At 33.3% G+C, this 22,667-nt stretch overlaps 2 protein-coding genes across 2 annotated transcripts; one reads left to right on the forward strand and one right to left on the reverse strand.

The window, feature by feature from the left end:
• Positions 1 to 2,420: 2,420 nt before the first annotated feature.
• LOC144549193 (BURP domain-containing protein 12-like) lies at positions 2,421 to 5,441 on the reverse strand. Its single transcript, XM_078297929.1, has 2 exons — positions 3,876 to 5,441; positions 2,421 to 2,953 (listed from the first exon to the last, which is right to left on the reverse strand). Exons 1-2 carry the CDS (start codon positions 5,419 to 5,421, stop codon positions 2,649 to 2,651), a joined length of 1,851 nt encoding a protein of 616 aa, XP_078154055.1. The 5' UTR covers positions 5,422 to 5,441; the 3' UTR covers positions 2,421 to 2,648.
• Positions 5,442 to 18,784: 13,343 nt separating this feature from the next.
• On the forward strand, positions 18,785 to 21,739 carry NAGK (N-acetyl-l-glutamate kinase). The gene is made up of 4 exons (XM_078297885.1): positions 18,785 to 19,007; positions 19,432 to 19,914; positions 20,209 to 20,430; positions 21,291 to 21,739. Exons 2-4 carry the CDS (start codon positions 19,471 to 19,473, stop codon positions 21,615 to 21,617), a joined length of 993 nt encoding a protein of 330 aa, XP_078154011.1. The 5' UTR covers positions 18,785 to 19,007; positions 19,432 to 19,470; the 3' UTR covers positions 21,618 to 21,739.
• The last annotated feature ends 928 nt before the right edge of the window (positions 21,740 to 22,667 follow it).

The raw sequence follows: 22,667 nt of genomic DNA on the forward strand, positions 1-22,667 counted from the left end.
CTAATTCTTGGTCCATTTATGGGCACCAGCTATGCAGAGAACTACCAAATTTTGGCCATTTATTACATTAATTAGCAGAATATGTTTCACTAAGTTATCTTATATCATATTTATGAGTTTCATATATGTCATGAGGGGACCAAGACCAACCTTATCATATCATATTGATCATTAATTACATATTAAAGGATTGTGGGCTTAAGTGCAATAAATGGCCATTACATAAGGTGACAAATTAATAACTAGCCAACAATTTTGAGATTTCTTTCTCCTAAAGAGAAAAAAGAAAATTTATATATTTTATTTTATGGAGGTTGTTGGCAATTGCCGAGCAACAGATGTATTAATTAAAAAATAGTTATTTAAAAGAATTAAATTACATAGCTTTATTTGTGAAATAAAATAATTTACATATATTTGGATGTAGGTACAGATAGAATATTAAATCAAATAAGATATTTATTAAATAATAAAAGTAGTATTGATGTATCAGCATTTTGTTCACAAGATTAACAAAAGTTAATATTTAATCATTATCATATATTAAGTCAACATATACTAATACATAATGTGGTATCTCTTAGGTAGACTTGCCCCAGAAAATAATATTCTTGTGTTAATTACATGACAAATCAAAATTATGTTGCTCTTCAAATGAAATCTTAATATTTTTCTTGCCATCTAATGTTATTATCCTCTCCATAGCCAGATTTATTATAGTTTAGTACAAATAAATAAACTTCACTAAAGTTCATGGTTAGTTAAATTGAGAAAATCAATCAGTAATTTGTTTTTGAAGATAAGGTGGTAACAAGTCACTTAACAAAAATATTTTTTTACAGATTACAATAAGAAAAAAGCTAATACCCAAAAAAACAAAAAAAAAAACTTATGTTGCCCTTGTTTGGTGGGCCGCATATTCTTAAGGGAGAATTTCATTTATATCTCTCAAAAATCTCAAAATTACATATTTCCCTCTGTAAAATGAGGAGGGATTCAATTACACTCTTTTTTGGTGATACCGGATTACACCCTATGTTTACAAAGTCCAAACAGTTGATCCAAACCGTTTAACATGATGGATATGTTTAAATATGCTTGCAGATCAAATTTTACATTTTTCTTAATTTTTTTACTATATATTAAGATGGGTACAAAAATTCAACGGTCTGAATATAGCGATTTTGTTAAATACTTAATAAATACTAAAAAAATTTCAAAAAATGTAAAATTTGATCCGCAAGCACATTTTAACATATCCATTATGTTGAACGGTTTGGATCGACTGTTTGAAATTTGAAAACTTTGAAAAATGGAGAGTGTAATTCGATCCCTCCTATAAAATTCATAATATTTATTTATGTTTCTAAATTTTAAAAACTAAATCTAGATTACTCAAACTACATTGAAAAAAAAAAACATGCAAAGTTATCTCAATGGAGAAAATAAGCCTTACCATTGGTTCTTTTGAAGCTCAGAATAAGGCAAATTTCTCTCCTATTTATTATTCATTTTTCTGTTTTCTTTAGTTGAACAATTGTTGCTATCAAAATGGAGGGTATAATGGTCCTATAAATTTCTAATAATTGTTCTAAAGGAGCACCTTTAAGAAAATGCTGATCACCAATTACAAAGATTCTTATCTATAATTGTTTTAATAATTTGCTTGGCCACAAACAAACAATATATCGTACACAAAAGTCAATGTCATGCATTAATTAAAAATAAATAAATGATTAGATATACATAACTAAGGATTCTTAATTATCTCTACCTTTCTTTCTCATTTCATACCACTTTGTATTTTATACATAATCCCAAAAAAAGGGGGTCTAGCCTGATTTGGATGTCATTTTATTTGTTTTTATTGTGTCAAAGATGCTCAATTTGATAAAATTAAAGTAATATATAAGCCTAGAAGTGGAGACGATGATTACGACCACAATGACAGATAAATTATTAGGGTTCGGATTAGCAGAATAAAATGTTCGTGATTCAGTAATAATTCAGTTATAAATTAGAAATAATTCAGAATTACCTGAACCGGAGGTCTCAGTTCCATAAGGGAGAAAAGAAAAATAAAAAAATCACAAATAATTCATAAAATTCAGAAAATGATCGTAAAATTCACAAATTATTTGGTCAAAATTTGATAAAAACGAATTATTAGTGAATAATTCGCAAATCTTGTAACTATGATTACGAGTAGAAACATTCAAAAGTCAATTATCATTTTAATTTATTATGCCTATATTGCAGGTTTAATAGTAGATTAATATTAATATAACGAAAAACCATATCATGAATTTGTTGTTTAATCTCTATTATTTACATTTGCAAGCAAACAATCAAATGTAAAAAAAAAATAGAAATAAAATCAAAATTAAAGGAGCATGAAGAATATTCAGTCACATTGTAAAAATTATTTTCTTTCTAATTACCAATAATTACCATTACATGTAGAAAAAATATATTTTAGGCAATTAATCAACGGTCTTCCAAAATTTCTTGGAAGCCTTTACATCTCTCCAAAGGAAAAATAAAAAAATAAAAAAAATAAAAACTTTTTTCTACATATCTAGAACTCATACCACCACCCCTGTAAATTATTTTTTAGCTGGTCTGATGAAGTGATTCAGATCGAACGGTTATGATCGATCGGCAACGGCCCATGTCATATCTCCATTGAAAATCCAATGGCAGACTTCGATCTGACCTGGCTTCCCACCTAGCGCCACAAAGGCACCATGGGTGGGACTCCAGGCTGATGTGTCGAGGTGACAGATGGCGACGCCTCGGTTGATCTTCTTTTTGGTTTCAACGGCTAGGATGTCAACCTCATAAACCCTGACTTTAGGTACTGAGTGGCAATAGTATACCATGTATGGAAATAAACTCTGGTGACATGATACTGATCTGGTAACCTTGCCTCCATTTATTCCCTTAACCTTACCTGGATAACAAAACAACAAAATCCAACCCGACCCAACCCGTTAAGCAATTGAATCCAATTGAAAGAACCATTGTACTGTACTGTACTGTACTGTGATTTATCTAATTTGTTGGGGTTTTACCTTTCAAATTATTGGGGGAATTTCATGTATACCCCTTAACTTTACCTGGATAACAAGACAACAAAATCCGACCCGACCCGGCCCAATAAGCAATTGAATCCAATTGAAAGAACCATTGTATTGTACTGTGATTTATATAATTTGTTGGGTTTTTACCTGTCTAATTATTGGGGGAATTTCATGTATACCCCTTAACCTTACCTGGATAACAAGACAACAAAATCCGAACCCGACCCAGTAAGCAATTGGATCCAATTGAAAGAACCATTGTACTGTACTGTGATTTATCTAATTTGTTGGGTTTTTACCTTTCTAATTATTGGGGAAATTTCATGTATACCCCTTAACTTTACCTGGATAACAAGACAACAAAATCCGACCCGACCCGGCCCAATAAGCAATTGAATCCAATTGAAAGAACCATTGTATTGTACTGTGATTTATATAATTTGTTGGGTTTTTACCTTTCTAATTATTGGGGGAATTTCATGTATACCTCACAAAAACCCCTATAAAATTGATTGGATAATAGGAAAAGGGTAAGGAGAGCTGATTGGTTTAAATTGGATTATTCGCATGTATTTATGTATTACCAACCGAAAAGGGAATACTTTCCACCAAAAGAGGTGGTATAATGAAAGGCTTCATGTGACACTTTCTTTGGTTTTAGTTGGAATCAGACAACCTTTCTTTTGTATACACATACATGCCTTGTTATTATCTCTCTCTAGACACCAACACTAATAATGCCTCTGTTAAATGGTGAATCAATCACTAGTAAAAAGAGATGCAAAACATTACCAATCATGATGGGTCCACCTGACCCGTTAGCAGATTCGGTACTCCGCACCACAATGTCGTCGCCTAACATCTCCACGGCGAAATCAATCATATCTTCTGCTGACGTGGCACACCGTTTCGTCTCATCTCGGTTCGGTGCCCTCTTACAATCTCCAACCGTCTCATCCACGCCCTTTGCCAATGCCGTATCCTGTTCCAACCTGAACAGTGATTTCACTGCCTCCGCCTCAAACGGGATCTGACTCACTATCGACCGGGGCAAGAACGACCGAACCGGCATCTTGTCTTTTATATCCGGCATCGGCATTACATTCCCTTCTTTCAATTCACTCTCCCGAAAGAATTTACCGGGTTCGACAATCCATTTACTTGTTGATTTTACATCCTTCAAATTCGAAGCCAACATCGACTTGTTGTAATCTTGAAATGTTACACCCGATTTCGAGTACTCTTTAAAAGTCACATTACCCTCGTAATACGTCGTGAATTTGATCTGATGATTCGGGTTTTTACCTTGGCCGTAAGATTTGAATGTAACGCTGCCTTGATTAAAAGACTTGCCGTAACTCTGAAATTCAGCCGAACCCGCATTCGCATCCTTGTCATAAGAAGTGAACGTGTCGTCTCCTACATTCGCCTCCTCTCGATAAGACTTGAAGGTATCGATTGCGGCATTTGAACCCGACCCGTAATTCTTAAAATTGTTTTCCGGCACATTGCCGTTTTTACCGTAATTATTGAATCCATCAGTGGCACCGTTGCCACCCTCGCCGTAGTTACTGAACCCGGACCCAATAACATTGGTGTCATTACCGTAGGACGTGAATTCGGTGGGGACACCGTTTCCGTTTTTACCGTAGGATCTAAAGCTCTGGTCACCGGCATTGGCATCGGAGGAGTAGGCAGTGAACCGCTGATCGAGGCCATTCGCTTGGTCACCATAGCTACTGAATTTGAGGTTAGGTGAATTGGTATCATGGTCGTAACCAGTGAAGCCGGTAGACCCACCTGTTGCCGACCCACCATAAGAAGTGAAGTTGGTGGTGTCGACATTGGCATCGTCAGAGTAGGCAGCAAACGAGCTGTTATGGCCGGTACCGTCACGGCCGTAACGGCGAAAGGAATTTACCGGAATGTTCTCCTCCGGTGAGTAGTTAGAGAAGGAACTTGTACCTTTGTTAGAAGAAGTAGCATAGTTGGTAAAGTTACGACTTGAGTAAGTGTTGAAATCAGAGTTAGGGTTTGAGGACAGAGACTGAAAAAAGGTGGTGTTGGGACAGAGAAGGTTGGCAGAGAGACAAAGAGAAGGGGAAATGGAGAAAGGTTGGTCTGGGGAAATGGAGAGGAGAGAAGTTGAAAGGGAGGTGGGGAGAGGGGAGAGAAGGGAAAGAAGGAAGTTGGGGTGAGGAGCATTGTTGGGTACTTTACGGTTCCAGTAACGGATAGTGGCGGCGCGAGAGGTGAAGGGGTTGACGGAGGTGGACGCCGACGCGTGAAGGGAGAGGTAAAGGAGGGTAAAGAGGAGGAGGGGAAGGGGAGGTGCCATTGGTTCAATGAATCAAGGCTGGTGGAAAGTGGAGGTGGGAAGAATAAATAGATGAACGAAAGGAAAGGAAAGGAAATGCGATGCGAATGAGTGAGTGAGGAAGAGAATGCCGTGGTTGGAATTTATACCACCTGATGTAACAGAGATTTTGTGTTTAGATCTTCACCGTCTGATCTGAATTGACACGAATATCAAAGAATTCTCCGTGCATTCCACCTTTGGTCGGATTAGCCCGAACTCTGATCGGACGGTCCAGATCTATACTCAAATATTCTGTTACCTCAGAGATATGGACTCGGTAGTGACTGTGGGAGAGAAAGTGCGCGGTGGCTGGAATTCATCTAACCTAAGGTAACAGAGATTTTTTCTTTGGATCCAGACTGTCTGATCTGCATTGCACGAATATCAAAGAATCTTTTGCGGTTTCGATGTAAGCTCGAATATTATGTTACCTTAGAGTATATGGAGTGTGGAATTGGTGGGATTAAGAAAGGAGGGGAGATGTATTAGCATTTATTGGTATTTGATTTCTAAATTTATTACTTGTGCGAATCTGCAATCAGTTGTGATTTCATATTTAGATTCGCACCGCTTTTTTTGGGTTGCCCTTCAAATGTTTCTATTATCTTATTGTAAAGTTAATTACCAGTGTACCCACCAAAAGCTGCTATTTCAATCTTCTTCTTTCTTCTCATTGGGGAATGGGCTTTGGATTTTACAGATGGGTTTGGGATTTTTTTTATTTTTAAAAAGAGCTTATTTTGACAATTAGAACAAAGTTTTCTCAAATTATGTCAAGATAATTTAATAAAATTGTAAAAATAAATATGTTGTTTTACTTATAGAATAATTATGTATGTATATAGGGTGTTTTCTGCACAAGAAAAAAAAAGTCTAATTCACAGTCAATATTTGAAGTTATTATCCGATGTATTTAATATTTACAGCCTGATTTACGTAATCGAAGTATCTTATAATAATAATAATAATAAATTCAATAAGAACAGTCAATAGACATCACAATGTTAAAACAATTCATAAATATCTCATTAATTTCTATATTTTAAATCTCTTGGGGGGGGGGGGGGGGGGGGGGGTTGGGGGATATTCTTGTGAGCGCCTGTTTAGTTTTTAATTTGTTTATTTGCTTTGAAATCTCATGTGACACTTCTGAAACATTACTAAATTAACAAATAATTATATCAACTTGTGAGTGCATTATATATATATATTTTAAGTAAACACTAACTAACCCTGCCTATCATGTGATCAGAACTCGCTAGTTAGACTATTCTTTGACCTGCCATTTTTCATAACTTGTGGGTGCATTCTGCAAATTTTGCATTCATTTATGATGTTAAATTCAATGCCCAATGCCCAATGGCCAATGCCTCTGCAAAATTATTCTCCGACCAAAGTTCTCCGGCTAATCTGTGTGCATTAATATATATATAAGATATGTGTGCACATTAATGTAATCTTTTGCATAATTGCATGGCATTAATTTAAAATTGACGAGGAGAAACAAACAAACGATCTGAATAAATATCACATCTTGCCTAAGTCATAAAGAAAGCAAATAAATAACACCTATAGTTATAAGGTGAAAAGTACATATTACATATAAAAAAAACAAATAAATAACATATACCGGATGATCAGCAAATGTATATATTAAATAGAGTATATATATATAGTGTGTTAGAGGCGAAAAAAATGTATTATATTATTTTTTCATATTTTTCAGAATGTAATAATTTAAAATATGGAGCTGCCAACTACATTATTATCATAATATTTAAAAAAAAAAATCGAATTAAATTTTGATTGAATAAAATAAATCGGTATTGAGTTAGCTATCTATTTCAGTCTATACCATGCTATTATGTATCATTCAATAGGTAGCTATTCTAGTTAATTAATTAATAATTTCTTGTTAATGTAACTTGATGCCGCCTTGGTACAGACACACAAATAGAAACCTAGCTACTTATTTACTAGAAGCAAATCTAAGAGGTCTTATCTTATTTATTATATATATATATATATATATATATATATATATCTTTCAAGGTTAGGCAAAGGAAAGTGATGAAACATCATGCTTAACATATATTTAATAGTTATGCACTCTATGCTATATTTCAAATTTCATGACAATACTTTTTTTTAAACTAATTTCAAATTGAATTTTAATTAAGTTCAGTATCAGAACTACAATTCTATGAGAATGAATGAAATTTTGGACTATTTATTCCCATTATTGTTCAGATGATATTTTATATTTTTTTATATATTCTTTTCCCATTCTAGAGTAATTAAATTGATGGAAAAAAATAATTAATTGAATCTAATTTTTTTTTTTCAAGATGAAAGCTGTGGTCTTCTCTCTTCAATTTTTTTTTTCTTTCACCTTATGTTTTTTGAGTTGTGTCATTATGAATTTTCATGTGTTCTCTAAATATTTGGTGCCAAGCTTATGGCTTTGTGTCAACTCCTTTCAATTTCAGTTTCTGAATTTTGATACAACTAAATTAAGTTATTTCTAATTACAGTTTAATTACAGTAAAAAGCAATAGATATCCTTGGAGCATACATATATATCCTGATAGATAAGCCTGAATGTGATGTGAGAGATAAAGAAGTACAATAGAAATAGAAAAGCTAAGAAAACTTAGACTTTTTGCAAGGAGTGATCTTCTCTTTGAAGAGAAGCTATTTGCGTCTAGGTTGTAGCTAGTTAAAGCAGCCATTAAAAAACTGCTCTGTTTGTCATATGGTGGTAGATTGACACTAATAAGATCCGTCCTATCATCTATGCCGTTGCACTTCATGCCATCCGAGGATATCTATTGCTTTTTTACTGATCATAATAAAAAAACTGTTCCTCACCCCAATAAAAACCGTATTTTTAATACTTTTCTTAATCAATGAAAAACCGTAGGATGACATCTTGCCACCTTACCCTCAAATAAAGCAGCCATTAAAAAACTGAAATAACTAGTTATAGTAAGCATTAAACGGCTAAATTCAATGCCGAGCGAGGTACCATTGGGTGTCAAGAGACGTAGAGTAGCTTTTTGAATCCATTGGATGTAGAGTGTGTGGAAGGAAGGAGTTTGCTATTGATGTAATAATAATTGTATTGATTTCAACCATTTTATTTAAAAAAGTAGAATTTTTTTAAAACTAATTCCATTGATATAACCGAACATTTAATTTTAGCATATAGTTTCCATAACTATTTCAGTACATATCCATAATTGTGGATATATTCTCTTACCTATAAATCTCATCCCGCATAATTTTGTGATAATCAAGCATATTCTTCATCTCATTCTTACAAAAGTCAATATATTTGTGCTTAATTATAAGAAAAAAAAATTGAAGAAGCAGATTCAAATTAATTTACTTGCCCAAACTTAGAAGGTATTTTCATAAACAGAGGCAGCCATGATAGCATATATAAATTTTGTATAGTTGTCCTACCCCACCAATATTAAATGTATCATCAAAACATTTCCCTAAATTTAATTCTGTTATTGGTCTAGTACCAAAAGTAGGTGAAAGTATACTAACCAACCAAGCACAATTTAACCAAAGCAGCATATGTAAGCAGTTCCACTTGTACTTACACATGGCACTGTCTTTCTAATTTGATCAGGAATTATAATTTAGATTTATTTTATTTTTCTTATTCATTTAATATTTCTATTCATATGTTTATCACATCTAAAATATCATATAAAGTTAGAAAACATAGTACTAAATAAAAGAAATAGTTACAAAACATCATATGATAATAATTCCTTTTCTTTATAAAATACTCCAGTTCATATACCGGGCCTTTCCGGTAGCAATGTAAATTTGTACCGTTCTGTGTTGTGATTAGTGGCATCATGATTTGGATTATGTATACTGTGATGAAGTCAATTTTTTACGTGTCATGCCATGATCAAATTATATAAATAACCACAACACAAACTTGACATGGCTGGACACATTTGGCCACATCTAGTCATATTTGATTACATTTAACAAATTTAAGTTGGTTTAAATAAGAAACAATCCGAAAAAGAAATCAAAAATAAGAAAAATTGTAAAATAAAGAAACAATTTATGTATAAAAAAAAAAAGTTGTTCTGAATTTGAATGGTTATTTGAAATAAATAATGACATGATTTTATGTTATTTGAATTTTTATTTTCTAAGGGTACATGTGAATAAATGTTTATAAGGGCTGATTGGATGGAGCTTAGTTGTCTAAACACAGTGTTAATTAATTGAAGCCTGAGACAAATTATTAATTATTATCCAGAAGAATAGCATAATGGTCCCTGAATCACATGAAATTTGTCAGATCAAGGCATTTTGACTTTTTTGGTAGTAGAATAACAGAAATAACATGGTTTTTCTTTTATTGGTCCTGAGCACACATTATTTTCAACTACATTGGATTCGGATGTTTGTTTCTATTTTTGCATAATCACCCTTATATTTTCTCCAATTCTATTTCAACAAACATCTGTACTACATAAAGGTGATTGAATTTTAAATTTTCTTAACTATACTCTGAGAAAAGATATACTATATTTATTTTGACATGTAAAATGATTATCAACTTTTAAACAAAGAAATTATTATTATGTTCTTCCAAATTTAGATTGATCCTGTGTCAAGTTTGGTCCAATTTAAAAATTGTTTGATCAACTCTAAAATTGCATCAAGAACCGGATCCAAATCTGAAAAGGAGCGCTCTTCTTTTTTTGCATCTGGATCGTTCAAAATTCATCACACGGTTTCAATTACATCTGAATCATTTCAATATATTAGATTAATATAAAAGAAAAAAATAATAATAAAAGGAGAAGCAGAAGTATTATTACTTTTCATGTGCATATAATAAAAGGAGCAAAGAAGCATTAAATAAGGAGCTAAAAGTGAAGAAGACAAAGGAAAAGGGTAGTTGTTTGTCTGATTTGAGGGGCCCATAGGATTCACAAGTTGTAGTAGTATTTCACTATTTTGAATATATATGTGCGTTGGATGCAACTACTAGAGATAGAGAAAGAAAGAGAGAATAAGAAGCTTTTGGATATGTTGCCAAATGGAAGGATGCTCTTCTTATCACCAGTTCAATTATGCAAATATTCCAAATTTATATGAATTCATATTTCATTTCTGACATGTAAATGGCAAAATTAACTTAGATCATCTTTGTTTATAAAATTAATTACAAATTATCATGCTGGATTATAAATTAGAAAATTAATTACAAATTGTACTACTATTTTTGAACATTCGTCTGACGTAACCATTTTTTGAAAATTTGTCACGGCACGTCATGCGAAAAATCTAGTGATGACACAACACGTAGTCACACGAGTCACGTGTGATAGGATCGTAGATCTTGATCCAATGGAGAATCTTGAATAAATTAACTTAAATAATGAAAAAAAAATAGTTAAACATGACCAACGTGACCAGACACGTTTGGACATAACGTGACTACGTGCTGTGACCATCTTTCTAAATTTAATCACACAAGTATAAATTTGACTTAATCAGAACACGACACGACACCTGACGCAAGTCATGACACAGCTCATATTTAGAACCCTAGTAGGTGCTCTAACATTTTATTATAAAACTCAAATTAAGGATGTCTCCAGTTTGGGAAGAATGGAGAGGAATTAGCAAGGTTGGGGAAGCCCAATCAAATCAAAATTGTGAAAGCGCGTTGAAAGGGACATATTTGTTGTTCTAATATTAATTCATATTCATATCCATATGAATTTTTAATGGCGTGAAGGAGCAAATGCAGGAGCACACAAATTTTGTTTTGCAGCTTATATATATCAAAAGTTGCGCATTAAATTGTATTATCAAAATTGGGGTCATGAGTTAGGCATGTATATATTCATACTTTTATTCTCTTCTCTTGTAAAAGGAAACACATGCATTTTGATAATAAAAAAAAACAACATTAATGAAACACCTTTTATCACTTTCCCACTGGGTTTTTTTTAATATTTTGTTAGGTGAAATTCCATATTTGTATGTAGTGGTTTCAATTTTTTTAATTAAAGGGGTATGTGTTGTTTTTTTAACAAAAAAATAATAATAACATTGAAATGGGCCATTAATATAAAACTTTAGAATTTATGGCTATTCAAATTGTGGATTAATATGTGCTATTGATTTCCGTTTTTAAAGTCTAAATAGTCGATCTGAACTGCTCAATATTTTTTTTTATATTTTTAAAATTTGTTTTACTATTTTTTTAAATAAGTAGGAAAAAATCTTTAGATCTTGTATTCTATTTACCTTTTCAGAAAAATTGAAAAATTCTAAAAAATATAAAATCTGGTATCCAAGTATATTTTTCTATAAAGATCATGTTAAACGGTTTGGATTAATTATTTAAATTTTGCAAACAGAGATATTAATTCATAGCACAGACCGTTCTGCACCATACAAAGTAGAATATCCTCACTGAAATTATAATCTCAAATTTCAAGAATTATCTTTATATGCTATAAAATAAAATTTAGATTTTTTTTAAGAAAGAAATATTTGTGACCCACTATGCATAACCAAACAATATATAATTATATATAGTCCTTTCTTCTCTATAAAAAAAAATGAGGAAAAATTAGCTCATAGAGAGCATGTATTTGTTGAGTGTTCCAAAGCAAATGAGCACATAGAAAGCGCTAATAAAAGTGTGGTGCTTTTGTTTTACACGGATAATACATTCCTCACACGTGAGCCTCTTTTGTTTTTCTTTTACTTCGTCTGATCTGATCTCATGTCACACACTACTACCTACTAAGATCTATCATCATTGCCTTTATGTATTTATATATATATATATGGTAGAAAAATTTTTGTGTTTGAATTTAGAAGTGTTGTGTTGTACTTTGAGGAATCTCAAACCACTATAAAATATATATTTTTTCTTTTTTCCTTTGCTAAATATATTTGGATTGATGCTAAATATATTTGGATTGATGTAGTAAAGGTTGTTAGCTTGTTTCTTTCCTTGTCTTATTTTTGAATTACTTGTTTTCTACGGTCAAAAATTCAATTTTTAAAGTCTGATTCGCTTCAGAATCTGTGCGCACAAAATTGACCCGAATTCATACGAATATTAAAACTGAGCGCACATATTTTAAAACGAATCAGACGGTGCTAGAATCCATCAAACTTAGGACGTGTTCGGCGGGCCTAAGGGAATGAGTTGCAAAAAAATTTGAACTGATTTTTACTGTTCACGTGGGAAAAAAAAATTCAATCTGAGTGAATTTTTTTTTTCCCACGTGAACAGTAACATTTGAATTTACGTCGAACAGACCCTTAAAGTATATCTGATGCCTATCAGACCTACAGTCTTTCTTCTGGGCCATATTTAAAAGGGGGCAAAGGTGACTAAACTTTCCTATATTAAAAAAAAGTTATAAATTTCATGTAATTTTTTTAAAATATTTTTAATAAAATTTATAGTTTGTCTCTTCTATTAATGATGCATTTTGTTTCATTAGAACAACAAATATGTCTACCTTTAAAATAGATATTATTGAATTTTTTTTATTAAATTTAGTCCTTGATATAAAAATTCAATTATCAAGACTAACATTGGTTGAAATTAATAGAACAATCAACATATATAAACCATGATGAATGCATAGGAATGCATGGAATAATTAATATTGGTTGGTGAGATGAGATGGTGATGTGACCAAACAAAATACAACTGTTTCAATTCTGTTCAGTGTTCACTCTCTAGAAACATCCTTCCTTGCATGCTCCCTAGATCTCCTAAATAAGCCAATAATGCTATTAATGTATGGTAGGTCACTGACATGTGGAGTTATAGAACAAATCGTCGACTCGCTATAAAAAATGGAGTTCGACACTCGCCACAGAAGATCTGGCACTTTTTTCTTTCTGAGGATCTTCTCTATCTCTATCTGTAGGATACAACCGTACATCATTGGTCCCATGTACAGTTGTACACCAAAATGTACTGTGTACAATTAATTAATTAACCCTGTACATGCAAATTATTAAATGAAAAGTCTGACAAGAAGTACACATTTTTTTTTTGTTATTCTCCTAAATAAGGTAATAATGCTATTAACGTATGGCAGGTCACTGACATGTGGGACCCAATAATAAACAAGAGGCCGAACACATAGTCACAAGATCGTGAATAATTCATTTTTTTTTGTGATGCTGAACTAAACGTCGAATTATTTGGTTGACTGAACTTTGACCGACCTGAATAATTCGCGAATTTTATGAATATTTCCTGAATTTTACGAATTATTAACGAATTTTTTCTAGGACAATTTTTTTTCTCACTTGCAGGACTGAGATTTCTGATCCAAATAATTCCGAATCATTTCCGAGTTATATCCGAATTATTCCTGAATCACAAATTTTTGACTGCGCCGAGCCGAACATGAATAATTTATTTGTCACTATGCGATATGGGACTGTAAATTGGCGACTCGCTAGAACAAATGGAGGTCCACACTCGCCACAGAAGATCTGGATCTTTTCTTTTCTGAGGATCTTCTCTATCTCTATCTGTATAGTACAACCGTACATCATGGTCCCATGTACACCAAAATGTACTGTGTACATTTAATTGATTAACCCTGTACATGCAAATTATTAAATGAAAAGTCTGACAAGAAGTACAGAAATATATGTTTTTTTATTGTAAATGCAACAAGAACAGCAATGATATGAATGCCTATTTTATTGTAAATTAAATGCTTCCTTAAGTTAAAAATATGTAAATCTGATGTTTACCCAAAAATAAACTGAAAAAAATATTTCAGCATTCGGTACAAAAATCACCTCAACATTTTGGTCTGGTACATGTTCTTACAAAATAAATTATTTCAGCATTCGGTACAAAAATTACCAGTAGCGACTTTGGTCTATACTCTATACTCTCAGTTTTTCTATCATAAGTGTATTTGTTAATAAGATTGCCTAAATAAATCCTATTAATTACGAGGAGAAAAAAAGGTTTTGAATATGGGCTTGGTATTATAAGTTTGACTGTTTATTCAGCCCATTAGGCCCAATTCATGTTTCTTCATGCTTTGCTGTCTTTTAATTCTCACTGTTTGTCTAAATGCCTTGGACATATCTTATCCAAAAGCTATTTATATCCGTTCGATTCACATCATGAATCGTGCGATTAATTTAGTGCTGTACAAATCTAAATCGCTCTTTTAATCTAAACCGTTCACACGAATCAGACGGTTTTGTGTCAGGTCGAATAAGATTCTGTCCAAAGCCATTTGGATGAAAATCCCTCCGCCCCCTCGCTCGTTTGATCGCTCTTGCAATTCAATTCTAACAGAGCAGTTTTGACTTCATGCTGCGCATGCAACTCCATGCATGAAGCCAAAATTGCTCAAAGTCAAAGAGGATTAATTCCTCATTCTTGAATTTTGTACAATCTATAGATATCTACTAATTAAGGGTAAATGTTAATGTCTTCAATTTTTGTATGATCTACTAATTAAGGGTATATAATTCCTCATGAAAGCCAGATAGACTAAATAAAGAGCGAGTCTATGGTACTATGCTGTTATTTTTTTTGTAAAATAAGAGATTAAGAAAACAACTTATTATTGTAATTTTATTTTTCTGTTTACAAGTGTCTTTATTTATCATCGTTTTGAAAATCTTAACAGTCGATCTGAACCGTTGAACATGATTTTCATATGAATATATTTTGTAGATTGAATTTTATATTTTTTAGAATTTTTTACTATTTTTTAAGATAAATAGGAAATCACTTGATCTAAAAATCTTGAATCATCCAAAAATAGTGATCTTCTACCTATCTTAAAATAGTAAAACAGTTTTTTTAAAAAAATATAAAATTCGGTCTGCAAGTACATATTCATATTGAACGGTTCCGATTGACCGTTAGAATTTTGAAAACAAAAATAATAATCCCTGTTATGGACCAAATTGTGATATACATAGTACCATATAACTAATAAGGCAAATTGCAGATCCAGGATTTTTGTAAGGAAGGGGCAAAAAAATAACGAATCAGATTTGAATAGTTAATCGAGTTCAAACCAATTAACTAATAAGGTATATTAGATAAAAAAAAAACAATGCTCCAATTTATAATTTTCAATGCTTCGACTTTTAATTTTCAATACTTTGACTTCTAATTCTAATTACCAATTAGAATTCAAGAAATTTATCATAATTTCAACTCTACTTCTCCATGCATCCACCATCCTTAATTTAATTAGGCCTGGGAAAAATAAAAATATATAGTCAACAGAGTAACTTGGATCCCGTACAATATAAAGCTAGTTGAGGGGAGGTTTTTATTAGAAAAAAAAAATGCTCCTATTCTCCATAAACCTTGGATCTCCAGAGGAGTCAAGAATGCTGTAATTTATGGTGGGTCACTGACATATTTTATGTGGGGTCAAAGAATAAATAGGAGCCCCAAAAGTGTGCATTCTTCGAAAGCCTAATACTGGAGGTGCTATACATTGGTGACTCGCTATAACATATGGTGGTCAACACTCGCCACAGAGGATCTGGTCCTTTTTTTTTGAGGATCATCTCTAATCTACCTGTATAACAGGATTTTTTTGATAAACCATAATTAAGAAAATGTTTTTTACTGATCCAGCATGATTGCTTTTTTTTTTTTTCAAAAATTAGAAGGACCGGAGTGCTCCTCCGGTCTCAAATTTTGCCTTTTCTCAAGACCGGAGGAGCCCTCCGGTCTTAACAATTTTTCATATTTTTCCACCTTTTTGATTGATAGTGGTGCGGCAAATCGTGCAGCGACTCATTTTTTTTCTTTTTTTTCACCTTTTTTTTCTCACCAAAAACCAGAACCAAAAACAAGAAGGACCGGAGCGCTCCTCCGGTCTCAAATTTTGCCTTTTCTCAAGACCGGAGGGCTCCTCCGGTCTTAACAATTTCTCACCAATTTTTATTTTTTGGGTGCGTCGGTGCGGCAACTGTGCAGTCACGTTTTATTGTCTTTTCTTTTTGCTATAAATCATCTTCTCTCCCATCAGTCTAACATAAATTCAGAAAACTTAATCTTATAAATTTCTTCTTCTCCGTCATTTTAAGCTGATAATCAAGCTCCACTGAATTATTGTGTTGTTACAAATTGACCTCTTCTGTGTTGGTAGCTTTCATCTAAATATTGTAGTAAGTTTTTTTTTCAATTACAGTAGTTATAAGGTTGTAAAATTAAAAATTAGTTACTAAAATGACTAAATTTAATCACTTTGGATGGTATGGATTTGATATGTTAGGTTTTACAATGTCGATGAGTTTTGTTTATAATTTGTATGTAGTAGTGTTAAAGTATGGATTTGATCATTCTGTAAAATTGCGAAATAAAAAATTTTAGTATTTTTTTTATATGTTTAGGTTTTAAAGTATTATAGTGTCGAGAAGTCTGTTTTACAGTATGTATGTAGTAGTCTTAAAATTAAAAATGATATCGATGATTGATTGTTAATTTTTTTTTTCAGATAATGTCTGGAGTAATAATAAATGTTTATCATAGACGCGAAATTTCAGACGCACCGACTTACACATTTCCTGTTACTAACTTAACAAGTTTTGATGAGCTAAGAAAACACATATATGTTGGAGCAAGGACTCCATTTTAAATGCAGATATTTTATTTTCTATCCTAAATTAAATCGTACCTAAATTAAATCGTATCAATCTGGACCATTCGTTTAACTTCGCACCAATCTCAAACCACAAATAATATTGGGCCCCCTGCAAAATCCCGAATAGGCACCGACTGAGAGTAAATCTCAAACCATAAAGTGAAAGGAATCTTTTACACATAACGGAGAGGATACTCGTTCAAACTAAATTAGTTAAGACCGGACCGGCCCTCCGGTCTTGGTTATGAATTTTTGGAGAGACCGGACCGGCCATCCGGTCTTGATTTGTTTATAATTTTTCAGATCTTCTGTGACACATGCAATTGTAATGGATAAAACAGATTAAAATTTTGGGAGACCGGAGGAGCCCTCCGGTCTTGAGTAAAGAAAAATTTTAAGACCGGAGGAGCGCTCCGGTCCTTCTGGTATTTGAAAAAAAAAAGTAATCATGCTGGATCAGTAAAAAACATTTTCTTAATTATGGTTTATCAAAAAAATCCTGTATAACACCTCCGTATACATTTAACCCTGTGTAGTCAGTTTGAACTTTGAAGTAACAAAAATTATTTTTATTGCAAGTAAAACAAGAATGATGTAAATGCTTTTTATGGTATTTATTTTAAATTATTGTTGAATATATTTTTCTGCCGGTACAAGCATGTATTGTACCACTTACCAGTAGATACTTTGGTATATACTCTCAGTTTATCTATCATAAGTGTATATATAGATCAAATTGCCTAAACAAATCCTATTAGTCATTAGCTATTAGTTAAAAGGAGGAGAAGAAAGAGGGTTTTTGGTTAATTATGGATAGCATATTAGAATAAAGAGCATATGATGGGCTTGGTATTTTAACCTTCATTGCTTCCTCAGCCCATTAGGCCCATTACATGTTTCTTCAATTTTTTTTTTTTTTTGAGGTGAAGAGAAAAAAAAAAAAAAAACTGAAGAAACATGTAATGGGCCTAATGGGGTAAGGAAGCAATGAAGGTTAAAATTGAAGAAACATGTTTCTTCAATTGCTTGGCAGCCACTGCCACGGGTTGGTTCTTTGCTGTCAATTGCTTAATTTGCGATGTCCCTCGCACTCCATTCGAGTGCGTATCCTCTGAGATATCTCAACTTTTGCGTGACCTACGTGTCCGGTGCCTATTCGGGGGTGATGTAGGGGGTCCGTATTTTGTGTGCTTTGAGATTCGTGCAGAACGTCCTTAAACGGTTGGAATTTTCCATAAAATCACGCAAAGTTTGAGATATCTCAGAGGATATGAATTCCACTCCATTCAATTCAATACCCCAAAGATATTGGGTTTTGTCCAGGTGTGGTTGAACAGATACATCCAATACCATTCATATCCGTTCAGTCGACATCGCGATTTCATGTGGATGAATATATAACCTACAAACCCGAATCTTGACGCTTATTTGACGGTTTATGGACGGCATTGGACAACAATCTGTCCAAAGTCCTCTGAACCTCTGAAGAAGAAAGATACCACCAACGAAAAACCCTGCGAATACTATCCTCTGAGATATCACAAACTTTGCGTGACTTTATGGAAAATCTCAACCGTTTAAATACGTTCTTCACGAATCTCAAAGCACAAATAATACAGGCCCCTGCACTATCACCGAATAGGCACCGGACACGTCGGTCACGCAAAAGTTGAGATATCTCAGAGGATACACTCAACCCCTCCGCCCCCTCCCCTCCTGTCGCTCACTCTCTCTCTCTCTCTCTCTCTCTCTCTCGGCGCCGACAAATCCTTCTTCCCGCTTCTCTACATCTTTCTCTCTCACTCTCTCTCGCTTGGCGCCGACTACTCCTTCCCGCCTCTATCCCTATTGACAGCTCTCTCTCTCTCTCTCTCTGCTCAGGTAAGCTCTCTCTCCTTTTTTCCAAAATAGGTGGATCGATCGTTTAGTAATTTCCTCAACATTGCTTTGCTCTTTATGATTCCATCTTCTTAAGTCTCAATTTTCACAAATCAAACCACTAATGCCAATTGATTTTTTTTATTATTATTATTTTTTTTTTTAAAGGAAGAATTTGTTGTTTTTGTCCCTTGACAGTTGACATGGCTAAGCTAAATAATAAGGTTCAGATTGATCTGAACAGAAAAAATTTGCTACAGGGAAAACAATTTTCGGGCAATTTTTTTTTTAAGGTGGAGGATATCAATTTAAGTTAATGCTATACTGTAGATTGCATGAATTACTGTTACAAATTAGGCTTTATACCATAAATAATATTGGCACAAGTAAGATAATGAAAATCTTACAATGTAACATTCATTTTTAGGTTGCATTTCAATTAAGAAATACAAGTAAAGTAAGGTCGATGGAAATGCTTCTAACTCGACCACGACTCTCATCCTTTACCATCCCTTGTAAATGTAAACCCCACCAAAACCCTGGTGTTGTATCCTTACGACGCGTCACAGCCTCCGCCTCCACCGCATCTGCTCTCACTGCAAAGGCAGCAGCAGTGAACCGAGTGAATGTCATTTCAGAGTCACTTCCTTACATACAGAAGTTCCGTGGGAAGACAGTAGTGGTGAAGTATGGTGGTGCCGCCATGAAATCGCCGGAGTTCCGTGAGTTTGTGGCGAAGGATTTGGCGTTGCTTTCGTGTGTCGGCATGAGAATGGTGCTTGTGCATGGTGGTGGGCCCGAAATTAATTCATGGTTAGCAAAAATTAATGTTGAGCCTAAGTTCCTTAATGGGTTGCGGGTTACGGATGAGTTGACAATGGAGGTTGTAGAGATGGTCCTTGTCGGAAAGGTGATTTTTTTTAATTTTTAATTTTGATGAATTGTTGGAATGAACTGTTTGTGTAAAGGTATGTATCCCAACAATTTCAAGTAATAAGTGTGTAGAAAGAAAAAAACTTTTGGAAATTAGGATGAAGGCTGTAATTATGTGGAATTCTAGCCAATTTGATCTGAAACCAAAATTATAGTACAATTTACAAATCACGGTTGAACTTTCTTTTGCACAATTTACAATTATTCCCTTTTTTGCCTTATTTAAATGCCATGCATGTGTTAAAATTAGTATACTTTACTAAGTTTATAGGTGAACAAGTCGCTTGTGTCTCTCATCAATCAACAAGGTGCTACAGCTGTTGGCCTATGCGGGAAGGATGCTCGCCTTATTACAGCTCTTCCTTCTCCCAATGCAGCTGCTCTTGGTTTTGTCGGTGAAGTTTCAAATGTCAATCCATCAATCCTCTACCCAATTTTATCTGATGGCCACATTCCAGTGATTGCCTCTGTCGCTGCTGACGAGTTTGGCCAGGTAATTAATGTTGCAACCAATAATTTTAATACATAACTCCTTTCTATTGTATTAGTTTTTAATACTTGTTGGACTTTTGTTGGCTGTTTCAGATATGGTTAATTTTCCCTAGTGACTTTTAGGGCTTAGTTTGTGTACCAGCTGTTTGGTATACCAGTATTGTCATGAACTACTTTGTTTCAATACAAACTGGTGGACTTGTTCCACTTTTATAAAAATAACTCCTTTCCAGCCTTTTCTTTTCTCTTTCCCTATTAGAAATTCAAGCCTAAATCAAATTGACCTTCTTTTTTTTTTTTTTCTTTGTTTAGTTTGTTGAGTTGAGCAACCACATAACCTGCTCTTGTTTCATGTTGGTTTTTTCACTCTGTTTTTTGCTTTGGTATTGGTAAGTTAACCATATTTTAAAGAGTTCTTATATTAAGAGATGGACTAATGGACAGCGCTGATTATAACACATATTAATTCGCAGCCGTATTTTGTGATTTCAATTTCCAAACAGCCAATCCGAACCACTCAACATGATCTCCATATAAAAATGTTGGGCGAGACCAAATTTTACATTTTTTGGATTATTTTTCCATTTTTTTTAGATAGGTAAATTTTTTTTCTGAAAAACAGCGATTTTGTACCTAAAAAAATGAGTAAATTTTTTCCAAAAAATGTAAAATTTGTCCTCCAGCATATTTTAATATGCAGATAATGTTGAGCAATTTAGATCGGCTGTTTGAACTTTAAAATTGAAAACAAGGGCTTTAATTCGAAATGTACATTAGCCCATCTCTTATATTAATATCTTATCTTTTACTAGAAACCCTTTAATTTTGGGTACTTGTCTAAACTTTGACTTATGCAATTAGGCGTACAACATCAATGCTGACACAGTAGCAGGAGAGATAGCTGCTGCTGTGGGGGCTGAAAAGTTGATCTTACTAACTGACGTAGCCGGAATTTTGGAGGATCGAAACGATCCCGGTAGTCTAATCAAAGAGATCGATATTAGTGGGATTCAAAAGATGACGGAGGAAGGAAAGGTGGCCGGAGGCATGATACCAAAGGTAGAGTGTTGTATTAAGTCGTTGACAAAAGGTGTAAGCACAGCAAGTATCATTGACGGCCGGGTCCCGCATTCGCTTTTGCTTGAGTTACTGACGGATGAGGGGGTAGGGACCATGATTCGAAACTGAATCATTTGAGGTTTTATTTTTATTTTTATCTATTAAGTGGATTGTCAAGTCTGAGGAAATTAGGTAGTTTTGGTTGTTACTAAGCAAAGCTTAGCAATAAATGTCTGGAAATAATTATGTGATGTTGTTATCTTGTTTCTCTCATGTTCTTTCTTATTTGTTTCTAATTCTGTTTTTGTCCCTTAGTAGGATCAGAGCAGATTTAAAGGAAACCCAGAATGACTAAGCTACTCTCATTAAATGCAAATTAGGAATTTTAATCTTTTTATTCTGTAATTTTTGAAAGTGTTTATATGGTTCAGTTTTTCTCGTAAAATACTAAATGTGTGGCTGTAACTTTGTGATTAAAACAACTTTTTTGTGGTCATGGAGACTTGAATAGTTGAGTTCAAATTACAATTACCATACATTTCACATTTATATTTTATATTTCAGTCTCTAATTTTTTTTTTATTCTGTCAGGATAACATCAAAATTTTCATATCCGAATTTACAAAGATATTATTTTACATGCAAAAGACAGCTTCCGTAAAGTATACTGTTCATCTCAGTTAATTAGAATTGGATTAAAATAACTTATCGGGTTCAAACTCATTAACTAATTGGGTACTAAATAAAAGAACAATCAACATAATAAAAACAACAAAAATAGTATAATTTTAAAAAAACAACAAAATAATATCATTTTACATATTAAAAAACAACAAAGTTGGTCCGGATCCGTAAATTTCTATAAAAACAATAAAGCTTCTCATTAACAAATCTTTTGGACGGGCTTGGTGGACTTTCCAGTTCCAGAGAGAGAGGCAAAATAATTTTCAGGAAGAGGCAAAGTGATACCGAACCCATATTTTTCATTGAATTTCAAAATTGAAGAGGAGAGCGGGAGGGGGCAGCTCCCCCACAGTTGTGTGTGAGTGCGCCCCCGAGTATTTCAATTTTGTTATGCCATTTAGTCAGTTTTGTTTTGTAATTTAGTCATTATGAGATTGATATTAATAATTAAAAAGATTTAATTGATGAACAATTTTATTTCTCAATTAATCCTTC

Source organism: Carex rostrata, chromosome 34 (genome assembly GCF_964058835.1).
Source record: "Carex rostrata chromosome 34, lpCarRost1.2, whole genome shotgun sequence".
NCBI lineage: Eukaryota > Viridiplantae > Streptophyta > Magnoliopsida > Poales > Cyperaceae > Carex > Carex rostrata.

What these genes read in the sequence shown, in the direction of transcription:
- NAGK (XM_078297885.1), top strand. Translation starts at nt 19,471, where the DNA reads ATGGAAATGCTTCTAACTCGACCACGACTCTCATCCTTTACCATCCCT. An exon ending in AGATGGTCCTTGTCGGAAAG is followed by an intron (nt 19,915 to 20,208) that starts GTGATTTTTTTT and finishes CTAAGTTTATAG; the next exon opens with GTGAACAAGTCGCTTGTGTC. An exon ending in CTGCTGACGAGTTTGGCCAG is followed by an intron (nt 20,431 to 21,290) that starts GTAATTAATGTT and finishes TTATGCAATTAG; the next exon opens with GCGTACAACATCAATGCTGA.
- LOC144549193 (XM_078297929.1), bottom strand. Translation starts at nt 5,421, where the DNA reads ATGGCACCTCCCCTTCCCCTCCTCCTCTTTACCCTCCTTTACCTCTCC. An exon ending in AGGTGGACCCATCATGATTG is followed by an intron (nt 2,954 to 3,875) that starts GTAATGTTTTGC and finishes TTTGTTATCCAG; the next exon opens with GTAAGGTTAAGGGAATAAAT.